General features: G+C 35.6%; 1 protein-coding gene across 3 annotated transcripts in view; it reads left to right on the forward strand.

Annotated features, from left to right (window-relative positions):
* LOC138705112 (ankyrin repeat domain-containing protein 26-like) overlaps positions 1-22,434 on the forward strand; it is a 164,792-nt gene that overhangs the window by 110,945 nt on the left and 31,413 nt on the right. For all 3 annotated transcript variants that reach the window (XM_069833750.1, XM_069833751.1, XM_069833752.1), the window contains exons 11-13: positions 1,170-1,331; positions 5,669-5,865; positions 9,236-9,413. In XM_069833750.1, coding sequence (XP_069689851.1) covers positions 1,170-1,331; positions 5,669-5,865; positions 9,236-9,413 — 537 coding nt within the window. The remainder of the gene's footprint in view (positions 1-1,169; positions 1,332-5,668; positions 5,866-9,235; positions 9,414-22,434) is intronic.

Consider the following 22,434-nt stretch of genomic DNA (forward strand, 5'->3'; position numbering starts at 1 on the left):
CCATGTAGTGCCACACCTTTGCATTTATGAGAAAGTTGGCTCCACAGAATTACTTCTTCTTTTAATTGACGTCGAACTTTTCTTGTATCAGGTAGAAGATTTCGAGAATTAAGAATGACAGTGGTACATTCAATACCAAGATCTTCTGGACAACTTAAGCATTCATCTTTGAGGTTGCGAAAATAATTAATATATTATTGTCATGGTGAAGAACATGACAAATGTTAATATGTTGTAGTCTTGATTCTCGGGTGATCCTTTAAGATCGCCATTTAATCATTTATTTATATTTAAGTGTTAAAAGTAGTGTACGAAAGATTCAACATGGATTAAGAATTTTGTCACTAGATTTAATTAGGTACTGGTACTTTAAAAAATATATACTTTTTATTTGCTACATTGTTATGTATACATAGAATACAATTAATTAGGAACCTCAGTGGAAAAAATAATTACATTGATAGAAGAACTGGCAATAAATTGGAAGACACTAGTTCATTTCTGAATAGAAGCAAGATATTTTTATTTTCGTTATAGCTTTCCGAATTATTCTAAGGCCCACTGAGATGAAGTTATTTCCTTCGGGAAGGAGAACTATCATAATGTAATGCTAACTATTCATTGGTCCCTAATGCTATCTCGTTCACATATGCCCCTCTGTATACGTGCAGACGCAGGAAATTTAACTTTTAAAGAAACGTTCGTTCGTTCATTCATTCATTCATTCATATATATGTTCGTTATTCATTTGATCATTAATTTCATTCACATATTCGTTCATTCATTCCATTCACTCATTCTTTCATTCATTTCAGTTACTTATTTGTTCATTCCTTTCTTTAATTAATAAATTTCATTTATTAATTTATTAATTCATTGATTATTATGTGCTTATGGCAACTGAATGTTGATTGCACGATATCCACAGCACAGTTTGTAGGCAGGTAACCAGAGTTTAGAACGTGTGAAGATTGTCTTCAGATTGTACATTTTTTCCCCTGCGTTGTACATTCTAGAAGAACGTTCCAATTGTTTCATTTCTTATATGACACTTGGAAGAAATGGGAATATATTTTAAAAACCTAAAGAAAAACGTATATAGTGTATCAGACAGTCTATTAATATAATCTAAGAATTTATCATTTAACAATTTCTCTTTCTCTTATCAGCATGAAGATGAGAAGACTCATTTAACAGAAATAATTAGACTGAAGGAAATGGAAAACCAGAACCTCGATAAATCAATTATTGCCAAAGAAGAAGAACAAAGACTTCAAGCTTTAATAGGTGAAAAGTATGAGCAAAAACAGGAAGAAATGGAAATCCACATGGTAAGCTTTGTTATTATTGATGTCTTTGTGCAAAATAAAGTTTGAAGAACCTCTTTTTTTTTTCAAATGGAAGTATCAGGTTTTTTTGTAGGGAAAAATAGTTTTCATAGTTGCTTACTTATATGCTATCATACTCAAAAACCTAGGCATTTTAATCAGTCCCTGGGATTCCCATAGTCATTTACACTATAGAACATATGCTATGTCGATCTAGTACTGATAAATTTTCTGTTGTTATTGCACCAGTCAATTATGAATAATGGAAAATGGTGGGATGGTGGCAGGGAAAATGGGAATATCCCAAGAAAAGCTGCTTCAACATCGTTTTGTTAAACATATGAGTGGTGAAACTCTTAAGAGGCTTTTGAGGCGTAATAATAATAATAATCCGTGGCGCTACAGCCTGTGAAGGGCCTAGACCGACCAGCCGGCTGCTGGCCTCATGCCCACATGCCGAAGCAGAGGTGGACGATCATCCAACCAGAATGGAGGTATCGTGTGGTTAGCAAGATGATCCCCCCAGCTGTTATAGCTGGCTTTCGCAACCGGATTTCGCTACCTATCGTAGCTCCCCAAGTGCATCACGATGCTGGGTGGGCACTGGTCCCAAACACTGGCCGAAATTTCATGAGAAAATTTCTTCCCCCATGAGGACTAGAACCAGCACGCATTCCGTAACGCGAGTCCTAAGCAAGATGCCTTAGACCATTACGCCATGGCGCAGGACCTTTTGAGGTGTAGCCTACCCAAAAAAATTTGACTTATTATGCCTAGTAACAGTATAAGTTCGTAATCACGATGTATCGTACCACTTGGTTTCATTTCGATCCTTCCATATGTTAGATTCATTGTTGGCAGTCATTCTAGCAGGTTGAGTTCTGTGCGAGAGGCTTATTGCTCCAGTCTCTTCATAGACAATGGCACTCGCAAGCTAGTGGGGAAAACTGGGAGGGGAGGGGAGGGGAGGGGCTATTGATTCGCTACTACAGCTCTGTAGGAAAGATGGCTAGCCTCAATACGTATATAATATGCTGTGCTGGTCTTCTGTGAATGCTGAATGAATGTTGAGTGTTGGTTTAATCAAAAGTACATGCATGTGTGTGTTACTAATTTTGTGAAAATTGCTCATACTGAGAGAACATTGAAGCCATTATTTGTTGATTAAAAGAGAAACCATTTTCAAGTTGGATGTATGAAATAAAATGTGCTTACGAAGATAGAAGATCGACAACACATTTGCATATTAAAATAGCAGATGGAAGAAAACAAAATAGAAAATTTCAATTCTCATGATATGAGAAATATCCTTGGATAACTGCGTGCTCTGAGACAAATAAATTATGCTATTATGCCTGAATTCTGTTTGTGGGCGAAAATGAGTGGTCATCATCTTCTTATGGGTCTGTGTCACAAAAAATTTTGATAGAAAAGCCGAGAAACATCACAGTTAAAGAATAGTAGGTTAGGTTATTTTACGACGCTTTATCAACATCTTAGGTTATTTAGCGTCTGAATGAGATGAAGGTGATAATGCCGGTGAAATGAGTCCGGGGTCCAGCACCGAAAGTTACCCAGCATTTGCTCATATTGGGTTGAGGGAAAACCCCAGAAAAAACCTCAACCAGATAACTTCCCCCGACCGGGAATCGAACCCGGGCCACCTGGTTTCGCAGCCAGACGCGCTAACCGTTACTCCACAGGCGTGGACCAGTTAAAGAAGACATCTTCAGAATGAAGAGAGTTTTCTCTTATTAGGTCGTGGAAGAATGAACATGCAATTTCTGAAGGAGCGAAGCTCCAAGCCAACAAACAACGAAATTGTGAAACAAAATAGATTTGTAATCGAGAGACTTATTGAAGTTGTTTGCTTCTTAGGTAAGCAAGAGCATAAAGATGAAAGTTCCGACAACAAAGGGAATTATCTTGCATTATTATTGGAACTTCTATCCAGACAAGAACAGTTTATATGTGATCATTTGCAGTGCTCTTCCAGCTTTAAAGTTACGTCAAGTGCAAATGACTGTACAAATGGAAATGCGTTTTGGAGATGCTGAAAAGATAAAATGTGTTCAATTTCTAGATCAAAATAGCTTTGTGAAATGGAAACTAAATTTTTCTGTTATGAAATTAAATAACCTTCTGTCCACAGATCCATTTTTCAACAAAGAATGATTAGAAAATTAATTAAAGAATATGTAGATGGAGAAAAGATTTACTCCCAGCAGACCTCCTGAAATTCATAATTAGCAATGTTCTTCAAACCATCTAAAAAGGGTAAACGACTTATCTAATTGGCCTTGGTATTCACCATTACTACAGCTCCAAAAGGAGTATGAGCATAATCATGCCATGGTAAGGAAGAAAAATTTCACAACCTCGAGCGGGAATCGAACCTGCGACTTCCTGTTCTCCGGTCAGGCACTCTACCACTGAGCTATCAAGTTCGTCTCACGCCAAAGTCTTGGAATTATCCTTTCATAATGGCGACTCTGTTATAGAGTACTGTCCATAGCGTCTGATCTAGTCAGCACTGCTTATGGGTTGAAAAAACTTTACAAATGTAATCTCCATCTTACGATGTTTGGTGACGTATACACGTCCGTTGATGTGACATATTAATGAATTTAAATACTATTATAGTCACATCATGCCATGGTATGAAAGAATTCATTATTATGTCACATCAACGGACGTGTATACGTCACCAAACATCGTAAGATGGAGATTACATTTGTAAAGTTTCTTTCAACCCATAAGCAGTGCTGACTAGATCAGACGCTATGGACAGTACTCTATAACAGAGTCGCCATTATGAAAGGATAATTCCAAGCCTTTGGCGTGAGACGAACTAGATAGCTCAGTGGTAGAGCGCCTGACCAGAGAACAGGAAGTCGCAGGTTCGATTCCCGCTCGAGGTTGTGAAATTTTTCTTTCATACCATGGCATGATTGTGACTATAATACTATTTAAATTCATTAATATGTCACATCAACAAACGTGTATACATCACCAAACATCGTAAGATGGAGATTACATTTGTAAAGTTTCTTTCAACCCATAAGCAGTGCTGACTAGATCAGACGCTATGGACAGTACTCTATAACAGAGTCGCCATTATGAAAGGATAATTCCAAGCCTTTGGCGTGAGACGAACTCGATAGCTCAGTGGTAGAGCACCTGACCAGAGAACAGGAAGTCGCAGGTTCGATTCCCGCTCGAAGTTGTGAAATTTTTCTTTCATACCATGGCATGATTGTGACTATAATAGTATTTAAATTCATTAATATGTCACATCAACGGACGTGTATACGTCACCAAACATCGTAAGATGGAGATTACAGGAGTATGAGCACATTGAAAAGGGTAAAAAATTATTTTCGTAATTCAATGAAGAATGAAAAATTAAGTTCTCTCAGTACAATCGCCATTGAAAAGAAACTGGTTAAACAACTTGCAATTGATCAGAGTTTCAAGGAACGAGTAACTTGATACTTTTGCAACCAAGAAGAATCGACGCTTGGACCTGCTGTATAAAAATATAAGGTAAGGAGATTTTTTTCAGCCTCTCCAGTATTTACAACTTAGCTTCACAACTGAAACATACATCTACTTTCATTGCCCAAGATTTGAACTCTTATCTCCAGTATGTAAGTTGACACGATAGCAGAAAATAGTTTGCATTGCTATAGACAAGAGAAATAGTGATCGTTGAAATTCTATGTTTTTATTGATCTATTAATCAAGCAACTAAGAAGGTTGTTATAAGTTATGAATAAATTATACTTACTGAAAAAAAGGCTGATAGCCATACAACTGTGCTATACAGTAGAATGAAAAAAATCGTTTAGCTTATATTGAATGACGTTTCAAATTTCAGTTCTCTTTAGTTAAGAACATGTGATACTTTAAGTAAATGCCCGTCAAATTATACCTTTATATCCTGTGCACTCATTTCATTTGAAGATTTTAACATTCTGTTATTTTCATGATTTTTAGGTAACTTTCTATTTGAATATGTTCTTATCATTTTTTAGTATTTTAATTTATAATAATTTAATTATCAGTAATTTAATTATTTATATATTTTCTTCTCCTACAACTGAAACACCTTTATACAAACATTAAACTCCTGGATCACTATATAATTTTATAATTCTCAGTTTACAGAGAAAATATTGCTCTTTTATCTCAATACAAGCAGTTTTATTTATGTGACTGTTTAGTGGACATAATTGCATGTCTCTCTAAACTTCTTACTTTCAACCTCGTACTTGTATTATTTTTACATCATATTATTGTTCGTAGAACTAAAATATGTTAATTTTTCCATTTCACAGAATTGTATAGAAATGGAAAAGAATAAATTAAAAGAAGAAATTAATAAACTGGAACTAAAGAATGGAGATCTTAGGCAGAAACTGGATGCAGTTGTCACTAGGAATCAACTTCTGAGTGAAGAAAAGGCTGCTATTTGTGCAAAAAATGCTATTGATACAAAAACTTTGCAAGAACATTCAGAGAAATGGAAACAACTGTAAGTTGCACATTATAATTGATTTTTTATGGAATTAATCACTTTTTATTCTGTTGTTTATTAATAAAGTAGTAGTAGTAGTAGTAGTAGTAGTAGTAGTATCTATTGCCCAGGCACTTGGGAAGTTCTCCATTCACCTTCTAGCTTCCCAGTATAATTTAGAGTCCAAATCCAAAAGATTTGATGCCAAAGCTGGATATTTTCGTAAATGTTTTTGACTCATCAAAGAGTCTTCTAGGTTACACAGGATCCATTTTGGTGAACCAAAAATTCCAATTATAGACAGATGTGCTGCTAAACAGTCATGGCCAGTTAGCATTCGAAATTTTGCTACTGCTTCATGTCGAGGAGAATCAGGTGTATGTTCTTTTTCAGTAAGCAATACTGACCAAGATTTATTATTACTGTTTTCTTGAAATTTATTTATTAAATAAAGTACTTTTAATAAAATTGAGTTAGGAATAATTTAAACTAAAATAAGACTGAAAAGTGAAGTAATTTTTCCTAAAATTCCAAAAGGAGGTTAATGAAATTTTATTTATCATAATAACCTACATTCTTTAATATTTAGTTATTGGTTTTTATTTTATTTCATTATTAATCCTCTTAAACATCATATCCTATCCATCTACAAAATCAAATGCACTGTAGGTATTCAACAAGAAATTCTGTTATTTAAGAAAATAAGCCAAAAGATTTAATTAAATTTTAGATTGTATTCATACAATTTCTATTTCTATTTTACTGCATTAGTAGAAGTTCTGAAATCAATTTAGAAATGCCAATTGCAAAATTTTCAACCCCCCTTTTACTTCTTCAAGATCTTCTTCTTTTTCTTCTTCTGCCTCCTCCTCCACTTTATGGATTAGGCATCAGGCCTGTTCCAGTCTTACAGCAAATCTTTCCATCTCTTCTTTGGTCTTCCGATATCTCTCTTGCCTATTGGATTGTAGGTATATATTATTTTAGGTATTCTTGTTGATTCCATTCTTCCCAAGTGTTGCAAGATATAATGCACAAATAGACTTCTTTAAATTAATTATTTAACAATGCTTTATTAATTGTGAGGTTACCTAGAGTCGATGGAATTGTTGAGAGCGAGATAGTATGTGGTGAAATGAGTCCGAGTATTCGCCATGGGATTACCCAATATTCGTCTTAGAGCTAAGAAAAGCTCCGGAAAAAAAACAAATCAGATAATCAGTCCAAGCAGGATTCAAATCCATGCCCGAGCACAGCATTCGACCACTAGGCAATCATGCTGTTGCTTGAACTATACCTTACATGGAATTACAGAATTGTGCAGATTAAGTTGGGACAAGATCGAATTCTGTTACACACCTTTGGTTTAAGATCGGTACAACAATGAACTAGTATAATTTAACAGATAGTTCCTCCCTCTATTCGAATCGCTATATGCAGAAAGGGCTTCAGTCTGTAATTTATTAGAATCAGGCTAGTCTTTGGAAATGCTATCTCAGGTAGTAGTTCTAACATTCTGTGCAGAAAGTACTTCAGTTATGTAGTCGCAAAAAGACAGAAAAGAGAAGCAAGACAGTTTATTTTAGTTATCTCAGAATTTTATTTCTAAATTTATATTGTAGTGGTGTTAGAACGTATTTTCTACCATCTCTCCTGATATTACTTTTCAAAGGAATTGTTTAGTTCTTTATTTGGTATGTATATCACACCATTTAAAAGAACAAAGGTTATTGCTCAGAGTAAAAATACGAAGATGAGTGTAAGGAAAATAACGAATGTAGTTGGCATTGGGAAATTCAGTATGTCAAGGATTGTCAGGCTGCATGAAGATATGGGGATTGTGGACATGTCAGAAAAAAAAAAAATTGCTGTGGGAGAAAGAGAAAAATTACGCCCAGGGATGATGCAAATTGTGCCAAAGAAGTACAGCAGTGACATCAAAAGAGAGATTGCTTTTCATGGGGTGGATATAGATGCTTCCACCATGTGCTGTCATCTTCTGAAGTGTGGCTGCCACACACAGCATCCTTGGCACCCACTATGAAGAAGGAAAAGTTGTCCTGGGAAAAGAAATGTAAAAAACTGCAGTGTAGAGCAATGGAGGAAAATGATTTTTTCTGATGAAACACATTTTGAAGTTCAAGGGTACAATCCAATTTCATCTGGCTTTCATCTTAGAAACCTTTCTGACCTAGCCATATCCATTGGGAACCAGAAAATCTTCACCTCATTCAAGGAATGATGAATAGTGCAAAGTATCGAAGTGTCACAGAGGAAATGATTCCAATAATGCATAGGCAGTTTTCTGATGGCAACAGTCTGTTCCAGCAGGATTTGTCTCCCTGCCACAACTCCAAGTGCTTCTTCACCAAGGAAAAGTTAACATTACTGGACTGGCCATGGAATTCACCAGACTTGAGCCCCAAAGAAAATTTGTGGGCTATTGTCAAGGCTTGGATTCACAGTTTAACTGCTTCACCAAAATTAAGATAATTGAGTATGTCATCGAAGTCTGGTACTGAGACAGAGAAATGAAGGAGGTGTGCAGGAAACATTGATTGTAAGAGTTGAAAGAAATAATTAAAGTGAAAGGAGATCACATTTCTTGTTAAAATGTAAAAGAAATTAATAAATGTTTATATTAGGCTTTTGTCTCTGATTTTCCTGTTTGCACCAACTAATTTACACAGTACTGTAAATTTAAATAATTTGTAATAATAGTCGTTTCCAGTCTGTTAAACACTGCAGCCCTTTACAGGTTTATTTCATCCATTTTCTCCTGCTCTGTCTTCCAGAACTCTCTGCGATTTCACGAGTCATTGTCCTCCAAATAAATTTATAGTCTCACTCTAAAAATGAGCCTTCAGAGATCTCTCTTCTCTCTGTCCATGAAGTAAGAAACTTACTGGGGCGAGAAAATGCTGGCCGGTAATTTTACCTATGTTAGGGTTCTTTTATCTGCTGTAAATCTTTATTTCTTTTGCAAAGAAAGCCGTGGTATGGATTATTATTGCCCTATAAATGTTCATTGTCTTTGACTAGATTTGAAGCCGCCAGTAGTAGCTACAGTAAATACTAAACTACCAAACCACAGCATTAACTGTTTCACTCCACTGGAACACTTCTTTGTATTTAACGTTCGTCAGTTATTACTCAGATAAAATGAATAATTTGAAAGTGTAATGTAATTTACAGTTAGTAGTGTTCTATGCAATCAGTATATAAGCTTACAATATAGTCTTCTTTGAATATAACAAAATTCTGCAGAATATTTCATGGACTTTATGCCGTCATTTACATAAGTAAATACATGTTAAGCACGTTATTTAGAACAGAGATAAATTATTTATAATAAACGTTTTCTAATGTTATACTTTTTTCCATGCAGATATGAAACATGTATGGAAAAACTAAGACAAATAATTTCAAGCAAGTCTTCAGTTGACAATGAAGCCAAAACAAGTCTTATTGAAAGAGACGTTTTCAAAGATGAAATGCAAAAAATTATTCTTAAAATAGAGGAAACAAGAGAAAAAGATTATGATATTTGGCATACAAAAATACAGGTATGTATCACATTAAAAACCTCATGATTAATTTCTGGTTATATCATAACTGGCTATTTATTCATCTATTCATGCTGAGGACAACTTACCTCCCATTTGACAGATGATAAAATTTGAATTGTCGCCAACATTTCATAATTTTATAAACTTGAACAACGTTAAGTTATTTGATTTGTTTGTTGCTTCAAGCTAGCTTCCTGTATAAGAAAAATGTATGTGTATGTATGTATGTATGTATGTATGTATGTATGTATGTATCTATCTAATACCTACCCACTTCTCTTGCGATATGGCAGGACTGTGACTCATTTTCAAGTTGCAGACCACTTTGGCAGGCCATGATATGCATGATGTGTATCTGTGGAGAGTTATGTCGTGTACTAGGGTGAGTGTATGTGTAAGTGTTCGTGCAAGTGTAGTATAGGGAATGGGTGAGGATGATGGTGAAGATGAGGAAGGAAGAAGGGGTAACCCGGTGCCGGGATGTGGCCTACTCCTGTCGAATAGCATGAAGGGAGCCACCAGGCTGAATGTTCCCGTCCAATGGATGAATCACTATCAACAGTGGCATATGCCTTCTCTTCATATGCACTGCGGAGAGATTTGAAATTTAACCCAGGCATATTTGTGCACAATCTAGTGATTAGAAGTTGTACACTGCCACCTCTCCTAGTCCCGAGGTAGAGGAGACATGCTACCACAGAGCTAACTCGACGGATTATATGAATTCTGTTTTAAAATGCTCATAAACAATAAACAAATAAATAAATTTCATAAATGTTATTTGTTTCACAGTTATTATTATTTTGTTCAAACATTATTACCACATTTACTTATCTTGTTAAATATTTTTTATTTAATAGCAACCTTTTTTCTTCTTTCTTTATATGTAGAAGAGGCCTGAAGACTAGCACCACAACACTAAGCTTACTGTGTTTTATCATTCCTTTATGTAAAAATGGTTGTTGAGGTCCAAATAGTTGCTTTGTTGTAGATATTGTGATTCAGGTATGTGGTGCCATCTGTCGATTCAGCCATTTAAGCTCAAGATCCTTTGGAACTCCCTTTCACCTTCAGGTAGCGTACTACACTTTCTCAGACTGATACCATCTGTACATCAGTCACAATATTACATAACACTGCACCATTTTGATAGACACTAAATTGAAATGGCTATGATGATTACTGAAATGGAGAGTGACAGTGGAATAATGGAGAGAAATGGGAGAACCTCAAGAAAACCTTCAGTAGCCTTTGTCCATCACAAATAATATTCCGCCATAACTGAGGTTTGAACAAGGGTCTACAGTTATCGTAAGCCAGTGATCTTCCATCTGAACTACCAGTACCAAAGTCATAACAGCCATTTTAAATGATGAAGATTATTAGATAGATGGTAATAATATCTGAATGAGAAACCACCATCACACCATCATCATCATCATCATCATCATCATCATCATCATCATCATAATCAATAACATTCAATGATTAGGCCAATATGGCCTGTTCCATCTCCAGAAAATTTAAAAGTCTAGCTGATCCTCCATCGTTTCTTTGGTATTCCAACTCATCTCTTTCCCAAAGGTTTATGTAACCATGATCTGAGATACATCATACATCTATTGTTGTCACGCCAAGAGAAGTCTCGAGAAGTATCTAGATAGAGCGAAGAGAAAATAGTCACACCTGCGCACCGCACTGTTCACGACAATATTCTTGTTTTACAAACATCTACTACGCGTGTCTTTGAGAGTCTCTGCGACTTTGTGAAATAGTAGTGACATTTTGATTGTTGTGTTTTATTTGTTGTAACAGAACAAATGGCTTCAATATTGCGCAAGTCTTTGTAATATTATAATAGTAGTGCTTTAGTTATTGTTTTCTTGTAGTATTAATAATACAGCTAGCAGAGTTTATGTTACTGTATACTGTTTAGACTTACATATTTAGCAGTGTTTTGTTTATGAATTGTAAATATGTCGACAGAGAAGAAACAAGGATTGACAATTCAGAGCAAAGAAAGAAACGTTATTGCAAATGTAATAAAATGATGTGATGAAGAAAAGGAACAAAAGTGCCTTAGCATTTCTCTTATGAAACCTGCAGCAAGGGTAGAAAATTACTGTAATGTATCCACACACAAGGATGATACAGTATATAAGGAATGAAATGAAAGATTGCACAGAAGAAAAGTGTATTGTCGACACCTGGAAAAAACTGATTTAAGGTGGAAGGCAACAACATTGAGACTAATACTGAAGGAATGGATTTCAGGTGGAAAGAAAAAAAACAATTTAAAGAGAAAACATTGTAAATTGGAAGTGAGTATACCTACAGAAAATAAGAAAGCTTTGGCAAGAGGGTAAACCAATTTTGTATACCTAGACGAGATATGTGTAGACACCAATTTAATGTTTCTCAAGTGCTGGCAGCATTAAGACATTACAGAAGCTTCAACTACCATAAATGCATCCGACAGACTCATTGCCCATCTGGATGGGGCTAATGGCTTTGTCGAGGGATATAAGTTAGTATATAAGGCAAGAACAGCACAGATGATTATCATGGACAGATGATATTCTGATATTTTCGAAAAATGGAATAATGGTAGTCATAGCGACAGCAACACTGAAGATGCGAAATCTTTTATGTCTGGCTTCTTTCCCTTGTAGGTAAATGAGTGGACTGAAGTTTTCAGGTCAGAGTGTAGCATAAAATTCCCCCATCTCACCTATTTACTCCTCACGCCAACTCGTAGAAAAGCCCTGTATATATTATTGTTCTTGTTTAGTCAACTGTCCAAAGACAGGTTTGAACCTCATAAGTGACAACAATAAGGCATCACTCATGAGGAAGCTAAGCTAGGAGATAATGGAGTAGGCTTGCCAGTTAATAACGAAAAATCTACAGAATGGTAAATGGTATATACGACTTTTCGTCACTACTATGAAACATTAAACTGCTTTTTAGACTTAAGACCTTATTTAAGTGTAAGTCTCACAGTTATTGAGGCCACAGCATAAATTACTGGAACCAAAGGTAGAAAGCATTATTCCTAGGGTGACCAGACGTCCTCTTTTGTCCAGAAATATCCTCCTTTTTAGGCCTTTGTCCGGGGTCCAGGCGGATTTTTGAAAAATTAAGAAATGTTCTCCTTTTCGTAACTTGTATGCCTGATATTTTGATATATATCTGATTTGACGCCTTTTTCAAGTAATTTGCCTGCAGGTGGCAGCAGCATCGACGGAATATACTCTTTGTCAACATCAGAACTCTCTTTGTTCTTCCTTGTTATGGTTGTTGCTCACAGCCAAGCTAGTAAATCGAAAAATCGAGATCCGAATGTAGATCAATTTCCTCATTCTCGCCTCTCAATCTGTCCATTCTGCCCATTTTTTATATAGTTCCCTTGACTTTCATATATAGCTAATTGTAAAATCATTATTATTAAGTTTTATGCTAATTATTTTGTAATGAAATAGATATTAATATAAAGTATGATATTATAAGCCTAAATCTGTACTGTAAATATTTTGTAATAAAATAGATATTGACATAATTTAAAGTATAATATAGGCCTAAGCCTAAATCTAAGTACTTATTTTCTGTCCTCTTTTTTCGAACGGTGTTCTCGTTTTGAAGCTTTGTGTCCTATTTTTTATTGATGTGAATCTGGTCGCCCTAATTATTCCAACACCACATGTCTCAAAATGCCACTGAATCTTCCAAAATGTGAGATCTCTGGTAGCTCACAGGTAATGTAACTCTTGATATGCTATAAAGATTAAAGATTTTATACATAGTTAATACATTTCTACTAACGCCAGTTCTTAGACTCTGCAGCCCTCCTCAGAGAGAATCTGTTTCATTCCTATTGGTCAGACCCTGATCTCTTTCGTGAGATGCCATTACCTGTCTAAGCTACAAAAGTGCATAAAGTGTAATGTAGTTAATATTAATTAAATCTGTGGCTCCAAGGCAAAATGTGATACATCATCTCTTGTTGTGTTTCAGGAACGAGCATTTGAAGTTTGAGTGACCATATAAAACCATAGTAATCATGTTTTATAACAACGGATTAGAGAGAAAAATAATATAGATATGCATGTCATCTTTTGCCACAACATATCGCCAAAAATTGACATCATCTTTTGCCATGGAATAACTACGGCATGCAAGAAAACAAGCAATACTGAAATTGTCGCTTATCTGCTGTCCATATTTCCCTAGCAACCAAGTATTTATGTATTTTATATGATAGTTTAACATATTGTATATTCAGTGTTAGTGCTGCAATTATGGTTCTCGCAATAGGGGATAAGATGTTTATCGTCGAGCATTATTTCTGGTCATATAGAGTAGGGCATCAGAATGGGCCGAACTTGTGCCATGTTAAAGAGCAGTATCAGGAGCGATTTAACAATGCGGCACCAAATAACACAACAGTGATGCTGTCGTCAAGAAGTTCCCTTGTACAGAATCAGTCTCAAGAATAACTTGAATTTTTTATACACTTTATTATGATTATTATTATTATTATTATTATTATTATTATTATTATTATTATTATTTGTCTTGGGAAGATAATATTAAAATGGATTTGAGGGAGGTGGGATATGATGATAGAGAATGGATTAATCTTGCTGAGGATAGGGACCAATGGCGGGCTTATGTGAGGGCGGCAATGAACCTCCAGGTTCCTTAAAAGCCAGTAAGTTACTTAGTTTTAGATAGTTATTACTTGTCATTTAGCTCAGTAAAACAATATATCAAGCAACTACAAAAAAATAATCACCAACAAGAATTGGACATAAACTTTTTGCAACAACGTAGGAAATTACTGAAGGATATACCTCCTGAATCCAGAAGACTAGCAGTTGCAAGCTTTCGCCTTAACACTGAACATGACATCCTGGGTAAATACCTCAATCGTCTTGGCATCCTGCCATCATCAGCCTGCAGTCTGTGCTATCAACAGGAAGACATGGATAGACAACATCTTGCAAAATGCCCTGCTTTCAAATCCTCCAAGGAAGTCGACCATACTGGGAAGCCAGAGCCTGAATGTCTTTGATTACTTAATTCGTAGCTTGTTCACTACTTTCTTGTTTTTCCCTCAGTCAGTGATTGTAAATATCATGTACTAGTTATTAGACAAATAAATAATAATATATTACTTCCAATGTTTCTGAAAATTGAGATAAGTCATAATATGCAAGGTGACATAAGACTGATCCTCTACGACAGAACTTCTCGACGACAGCTAATATTGTTGTGTTATTTGGTGCTGCATTGTTAGATTGCTCCTGGTACTTCTCTTAACGTGGTGCAAGCTTGGCCCATTATGATGCTCCACTCCATGTGACCGGAAATAATGCTCGACAATAAACACCGTCTCCTTTGTTGTGAGAACCATAATTGCGGCACAAACCCCAACACCGAATGTACAATATGTCAAACTATCATATAAAATAAATAAATAGCCTACTTGGTTGCTGAAAAAACATGGACAGCAGATAAGTGATAATTTCAGTGTTGTTTGTTTTTCCACATACTGTATATACAGATATGGATAATTTTGAATGTTCCAGCTTCAACTGTTGTGATTTAAAATTTATTTCAGATATGATCTTCTGAACGCTATACATCCATTTTTGACGTGTCTGTTTTTCTTTTTTTGAGAGAGGGAGGAGGGCTACTGATTCATGTAGTTTGTTTTCGTTATTTTTTATTCAGTTTTCTAATTTGTATGGAACTTATAACTGTTTATTATTTTATTTACTGGCTTTTAAGGACTTCGTGGGAGTACAAGAGGTTAGGTTAGATGGGAATGGCATATCACAAATAGGCGATTACTTACTGTATTATGGGGAAGGAAACGATAATCACCAATTAGGAACAGGATTCTTTGTAAATAAAAGAATAAAATCAGCAGTAAAAAAGGTCGAATTTATCAGTGACAGGTTATCGTATTTAGTACTTAAGGGTAGATGGTGCGATATCGTAGTTATAAATGCTCATGCCCCTACAGAAGAGAAAGACGACCATATAAAGGATAGCTTCTATGAGGAATTGGAACACACTTTTGATCAGTTACCTAGATATCACATGAAAGTTTTATTGGGGGATTTCAATGCTAAAGTAGAACGGGAGGATATTTTTAAACCAACAATTGGAAAAGAGAGCCTACACATAAGTAGTAATGACAATGGAGTTAGGTTAGTCAACTTTGCCACATCAAAAAATTTAATTGTCAAGAGTACAACATTCCCCCATAAGGATATACATAAATATACGTGGACTTCTCCAGAAGGAATGACACATAACCAGATAGATCACATCTTGGTAGATAAAAGAAGGCACACTAGTATAGTAGACATTCGAACTTTCAGGGGGGCAGACTGTAATTCTGACTATTATTTGGTAATTGGAGAATTAAGAGAAAGACTATCAGTAGCCAAGCGAGTAGAGCAACAAGCTAATATTAGTAGATTCAATATTTTGAAATTAAAGGACGAGGAAACTAAGCAACGTTATCAGGTTGAAATTTCAAATAGGTTTGCTGCTTTAGCAACTACTGACGGAGCTGAGGAAGAGTTAGATGTTAATAGCATGTGGGACAATATCCGAGATAATATAAAAATTGCAGCTGAGCAGAGCATAAGTTATCATGAAACTAAGAAAAAGAAACCATGGTTTGATGAAGATTGTTCCATTGTAGTAGATAGAAGGAAACAGGCAAAATTGAAATTCTTACAGGATCCAATTGTGGAGAATAGAGATAATTATTTCAATGAAAGACGGGAAGCAAGTCGTACACTTAGGAATAAAAAGAGAGCTTACTTGAAGGAAAAACTGAATGAGGTAGAAACAAATAGTAAGAATAAAAACATTCGAGATTTATATAAGGGTATAAAGGAATTAAAAAATGGATATCAGGCAAGGGTAAACATGATCAAGGATGAGTCATTCCACGTCAAATTGCACAGCAATGAAACACGACCTTCTCGGAAATGGTCGAATTTTTTTTCATGAATTCCAGACATCAAATAAGGAGAACCGTATTGTTTCATTTTCACAATTATTAATTATTTGTGTAGTTATGACTATTTGAAGTTACGCAAATTATGCGTGCACTGTTACATAAACTCACTTGGAACTCTGTGTCTACATATAATTGAGATTTGTGGTTTGGCGCATTTGAAAGACTAAATACAACACTGTTTATTACTTTAGGCCTATCACAAATAAATTTAAAATTTGGCCTATTTTTTTAATCATTTCTTTTTCAAAGCAAAATTACTACGAGGGGGATCCAGGAAATAACGACCGTTTTGTTGTAATAATTAAAAAAAAATATATATATATATATATATATATATATTTGAAAAAACAAAGTCTGTTACATAACTGAAGCTTCCTTTACTTCTCTACATAATCACCACCTACATTTAAACATTTGTCGTACTGTATCTGTTCACTAGCTTTAGAATTCCCGTGTTATACTCCTCTGCCGCCAGTTCATTAAGCCAGGTGTTCACTGTCTTCTTCAACTCTTCATCACTTCCAAAACGCGTACCGCCCAGAAAGTCTTTCAGCTTAGTGAAAAGGTGAAAATCGCTAGGAGCAAGGTCTGGACTATAGGGCGGATGATCAAAGATTTCCCAACCGAATTGATCCAGCAATTCTCGAGTTGAAGCAGCAGTGTGCGGGCAGGTGTTGTCGTGAAGAAGCACAACTCCTCTCGAAAGCATTCCTCGCCTCTTGTTTTGGATGGCTCGCCGTAATTTTCGTAAAGTCTCACAATAACGATTTGCATTGATTGTAGTGCCTTTTGGCATGAAATCCAGCAAAAGAACACCTTTGCGATCCCAAAAGACAGTAGCCATGACTTTTTGTGTTGAGAGAGTCTGTTTGAATTTTCTCGGTTTCTTGGGAGATGAGGGATGATGCCACTGACGTGATTGGCGCTTGGTCTCTGGGGTGTTGTGAGACACCCAGGTCTCATCACCAGTCACAATTTGATCAAGAAAGGCGTCTCCATCTGTGTGATATCGCATCAAGAATGTCAATGCTGAGGCCATTCTCTCAGTTTTGTGTTGGTCACTCAGTTGCCGTGGAACCCATCGTGCACAGATTTTGTGGTAGCCAAGATGTTGCGACACAATTTCACCAAGCAAAGAACGAGAAATGTCAGGAAAGGCAATATGCAATTCGTCGAGTGATGTGCGCCTGTCTTGCAAGATTCTGTCGTTCACTTTAGTCTTCAGGTCTTCTGTGATGAGTGATGGGCGTCCGGGTCGAGTTTCATCGTGGACATTTGTTCGCCCATTGTTGAACATTTCGCACCATTTTCTCACATTTCTTTCATTCATTACAGTATCACCATACATTTCTTTCAATTGCCGGTAAATTTCTGCAGGTTTCAAATGTCGGGCATTCAAAAATCGAATCACACTCCTCACCTCACAGTCGGCGGGATTATCAATCACGTCGTTCATTTTGAAGTAACACAAAATGCACAATGGCGACTTGTTGCAACCAGTACTCACAACATTATGAGAACACATGTTAAGGAAGCCAGTTGACCTTCAAACAAGGAAGGGGAGTCAGCTGCACGGCGGGTATGCACGAACGGTCGTTATTTCCTGGATCCCCCTCGTATATTCAATAGCAAAGTTAAAACTCTGAAAAAATTTAGACTTGTTCACTGATGTATTATCTGTAAACTACTGCATTTATAAATATGGGATCAGCAACCATACATTTGTAACAATTTATTTTCCGGAGGCATGCACGCGCTCGCGATGCCCAGCTAATGAACTGCTTGCAGCCATAGGCTAGAAGGCTGCCCGTGGAAAGTTTTACGAAATCCCCTGTTGCATCTGATGTCACCATACTAATCATCTAATGATTAATACCTTAAGGAACAGTAAATATTTTATCTAAAATTATTTTATTATTGTCAGCTCAGCTAAGAGGGGAAGCCCTTCACAGTGCTGTATGTTTATACTGTAATATATCAAGTGTTTGATGATAGCAAGGCTGGGTAAGGCAGTAAACTTTATAGCAGTAAACAGATGGCAGGAGACAAAATATAGAAGAGAAAAATAATCAGTTTGAGTTTGAATTTCATGCAGTGACGTGACTTCTGTAGTACATGAGTGATGGTAAAGATCGCGTAATATATAACAAGTGTTTAAATCCATTTACCTTCCTAATCACGCTTTTAAAAAGAAAAGTACACTAAGACGCGTAAATCGCGATTTATTGATAAAGCTCAATTTAAAGGAGTCTTCTAATGTGCAAATATGTGATTCATTCCGTAAAAATCAATCAATTTCTGGATAGGTCAGGTGAAATTATATGTGAAGCCTGTAGTTCTTGTGATATTAATAAACCTGAATCAAATGAAGGTGCGGACAGAGAAAGTGATTATCCCAGTTCTTCTTCTAGTAGTTCTATGGATACAGTGCTAGAAATCAGTATTATTGAGGAATTAAACAAGAGTTTGATGTCAATAGAATCCCCTATCAAGAAAAGAAAGCTACAATTAAAACGATACCCCCGTGAAAAGTTTCAAAAAGTAAAAGACTCCCTAGCATGTAAAGTTTTTCATGTAGAAGATGCATCGTCATCCCTTCAAAAGTCAGCTATATTTTATTTTTGACGGAATGCAAAGACATGTACAATCTGAAAATTACATAGTTATTGCAGACTTTTCTGAAAATTATTCATTTGTAATACAAGATTCAATACAACATATGCCAAGCCACAATACATCCTTTCGTAGTATATTTCAAAGGAGATACAGAAATTCTTCACAAAAGTATTGTCATCTCAGAAACCTTGAAACATGACACCAATCACTTTCACTTTTTTCAATCCGAAGGAATCAATTTCTTAAAGCAAGAATTCAACGATATGAAAAAAATCATCTACTTTTCCAATGGATCAAGTTCACAATAAAAAAAAAAAATTAAAAATAATTGCTTACATGAAGACGATTATGGAATTAGTGCTGAATGACACTTCTTTTCAATGTCGCATGGCATTGGAGAAACTGTTAAAAGACTTGCCACGAGAGCCAGCCTACACAAGATCCTATAACAACACCAAAAAAAAAAAAAAAAAAAAAAAAAAAAAAAAAAAACTGTTTAATTGGTCACAAAAAACATTTCTAACCTGTCATTTATATTTTGTCCATTGAATAAGCACAAAACCCACACTGAAAATTTGCAGGCCAGATACCATAATCTTAAACCTATAACTGGTACATTAAAATTACATTCTTTCATTCTGTTGTCAAAAACTGAAGATTTAGTAAAACAATTTTCTTTCAAGAAAGAAGGTAGGCGAATGAAAATTTAAATTGTGAATGAAAAGAAACATTTAAAAAGCATAATGTACAAATTTTTGAAGATATCATAATAAGTAAATTAGCAGCATTTCCTCGAGTGACTTGATCCGTACTGGGTGTAATGTTGCAACGTTCAGTCAATCATCCAGTGCCGATTAACCTCCAAGCGCGTTTTCACGCTTCCTGTCCACTGCTGCTGCACCGACCACTACACATTGTGTCGTAAGTAATTAAATTTCCATTAAACTATTGGAGATCCCATTCTGATTTTTTCTGGAATTATTAAGAATACTTCAGTGCACCTAGTAGGAATTTTTTTAGATTTTTAATAGGACTATTTCACATTGATATATATGTTTTAAAAATTGAATTATAAAAAAATATTTGTAATAATTATATTAAAATTAGTTAGTAAATATTTAATAAAAGACAGTACATTAAGCTTTTAAATGCATTTTTCAGAAAATTTTTAACATCAATATCGTCAGAAATATGACGCTTTAAATGTTGCATTGTGCGACATTTTTAACGAATTTTGACGTGTATTATTTTAAAAATATGTGGACTTAGGAGGAAATAAAAATACACTTGTTGGTATATTAGACCAATAGAGTTGGTAAAAAAAATATAAACACATTCAGAAATGTGAAGGTCAAAATTTGTATAATTTTGTGCGATTTGACGTGGAATGACTCGGATGAGAATGGTGACTTACTTGCAGACTCTCATTCAATCCTGAACAGATGGAAAAACTATTTTGGGCAACTACTAAATATACATAGGCCAAACAGAAATGATCAGGACGAAATTCAAATACAAACTGCTGAGTCATTCATACCGGAACCCACACTTTCTGAAGTCGAAATTGCGATAGAAAATCTGAAAAAGTACAAGTCTGCAGGTATTGATCAAATTCCAGCAGAATTAATACAAGAGGGTGGAAGGGCATTATCTAGCGAAATCTATAAACTTGTACTTGCAATTTGGGAAAAGGAAATTGTACCAGAACAATGGAAGGAGTCCATAATCGTACCTATTTTTAAGAAGGGGGACAAGACTAACTGTAGTAACTTTCGAGGAATATCACTTTTGTTGACGTCTTACAAAATTTTGTCGAATATCCTTTTAAGAAGATTAACTCCATATGTAGATGAAATTATTGGGGATCATCAGTGTGGTTTTAGGCGTAATAGATCGACTATTGATCAGATTTTTTGTATTCGACAGATATTGGAGAAAAAATGGGAGTATAAGGGTGCAGTACATCAGTTATTCATAGATTTCAAAAAGGCGTATGACTCGGTTAAGAGAGAAGTTTTATATAATATTCTTATTGAATTTGGTATTCCCAAGAAACTAGTTCGATTAATTAAAATGTGTCTTAGTGAAACTTACGGCAGAGTCCGTATAGGCCAGTTTCTATCTGAAGCTTTTCCAATTCACTGCAGGCTAAAGCAGGGAGATGCACTATCACCTTTACTTTTTAACTGTGCTCTAGAATATGCCATTAGGAAAGTTCAGGATAATAGACAGGGTTTGGATTGAATGGGTTACATCAGCTTCTTGTCTATGTGGATGACGTGAATATGCTAGGGGAAAATCCACAAACGATTAGGGAAAACGCGGAAATTCTAGTTGAAGCAAGTAAAGCGATAGGGTTGGAAGTAAATCCCGAAAAGACTAAATATATGATTATGTCTCGTGACCAGAATATTGTACGAAATGGAACTATAAAAATTGGAGATTTATCTTTCGAAGAGGTGGAAAAATTCAAATATCTTGGAGCAACGGTAACAAATATAAATGACACTCAGGAGGAAATTAAAGGCAGAGTAAATATGGGAAATGCATGTTATTATTCGGTTGAGAAGCTTTTGTCATCTAGTCTTCTGTCAAAAAATCTCAAAGTTAGAATTTATAAAACAGTTATATTACCGGTTGTTCTGTATAGTTGTGAAACTTGGACTCTCACTTTGAGAGAGGAACAGAGATTAAGGGTGTTTGAGAATAAGGTTCTTAGGAAAATATTTGGGGCTAAGAGGGATGAAGTTACAGGAGAATGGAGAAAGTTACACAACGCAGAGCTGCACACATTGTATTCTTCACCTGACATAATTAGGAACATAAAATCCAGATGTTTGAGATGGGCAGGACATGTAGCACGTATGGGCGAATCCAGAAATGCATATAGAGTGTTAGTTGGGAGGCCGGAGGGAAAAAGACCTTTGGGGAGGCCGAGACGTAGGTGGGAAGATAATATTAAAATGGATTTGAGGGAGGTGGGATATGATGGTAGAGACTGGATTAATCTTGCTCAGGATAGGGACCAATGGCGGGCTTATGTGAGGGCGGCAATAAACCTCCGGGTTCCTTAAAAGCCAGTAAGTAAGTAAGTACTGGCTTTTAAGGAACCCAGAAGTTCATTGCCGCATTGCCACATCAAAAATTTGTCACTTATAACTGTTTACTTTTAAAAAGTAATGGTTGCTGACTTATGTCAACTTCCAACCCAGAGAGCCAGAGTTTCCTTCACTTGATATTGTCATAGTGAAGGGGTTCATTTATCTTCCTGTATTCTGAATAGGGGGCCCTTTCAGGTACTGCAAGGTCAGTCTGGTCAAATCAACCCTAAATTTTAAATGATGTATGTACCGCTTA

Source organism: Periplaneta americana, chromosome 8 (genome assembly GCF_040183065.1).
Source record: "Periplaneta americana isolate PAMFEO1 chromosome 8, P.americana_PAMFEO1_priV1, whole genome shotgun sequence".
NCBI lineage: Eukaryota > Metazoa > Arthropoda > Insecta > Blattodea > Blattidae > Periplaneta > Periplaneta americana.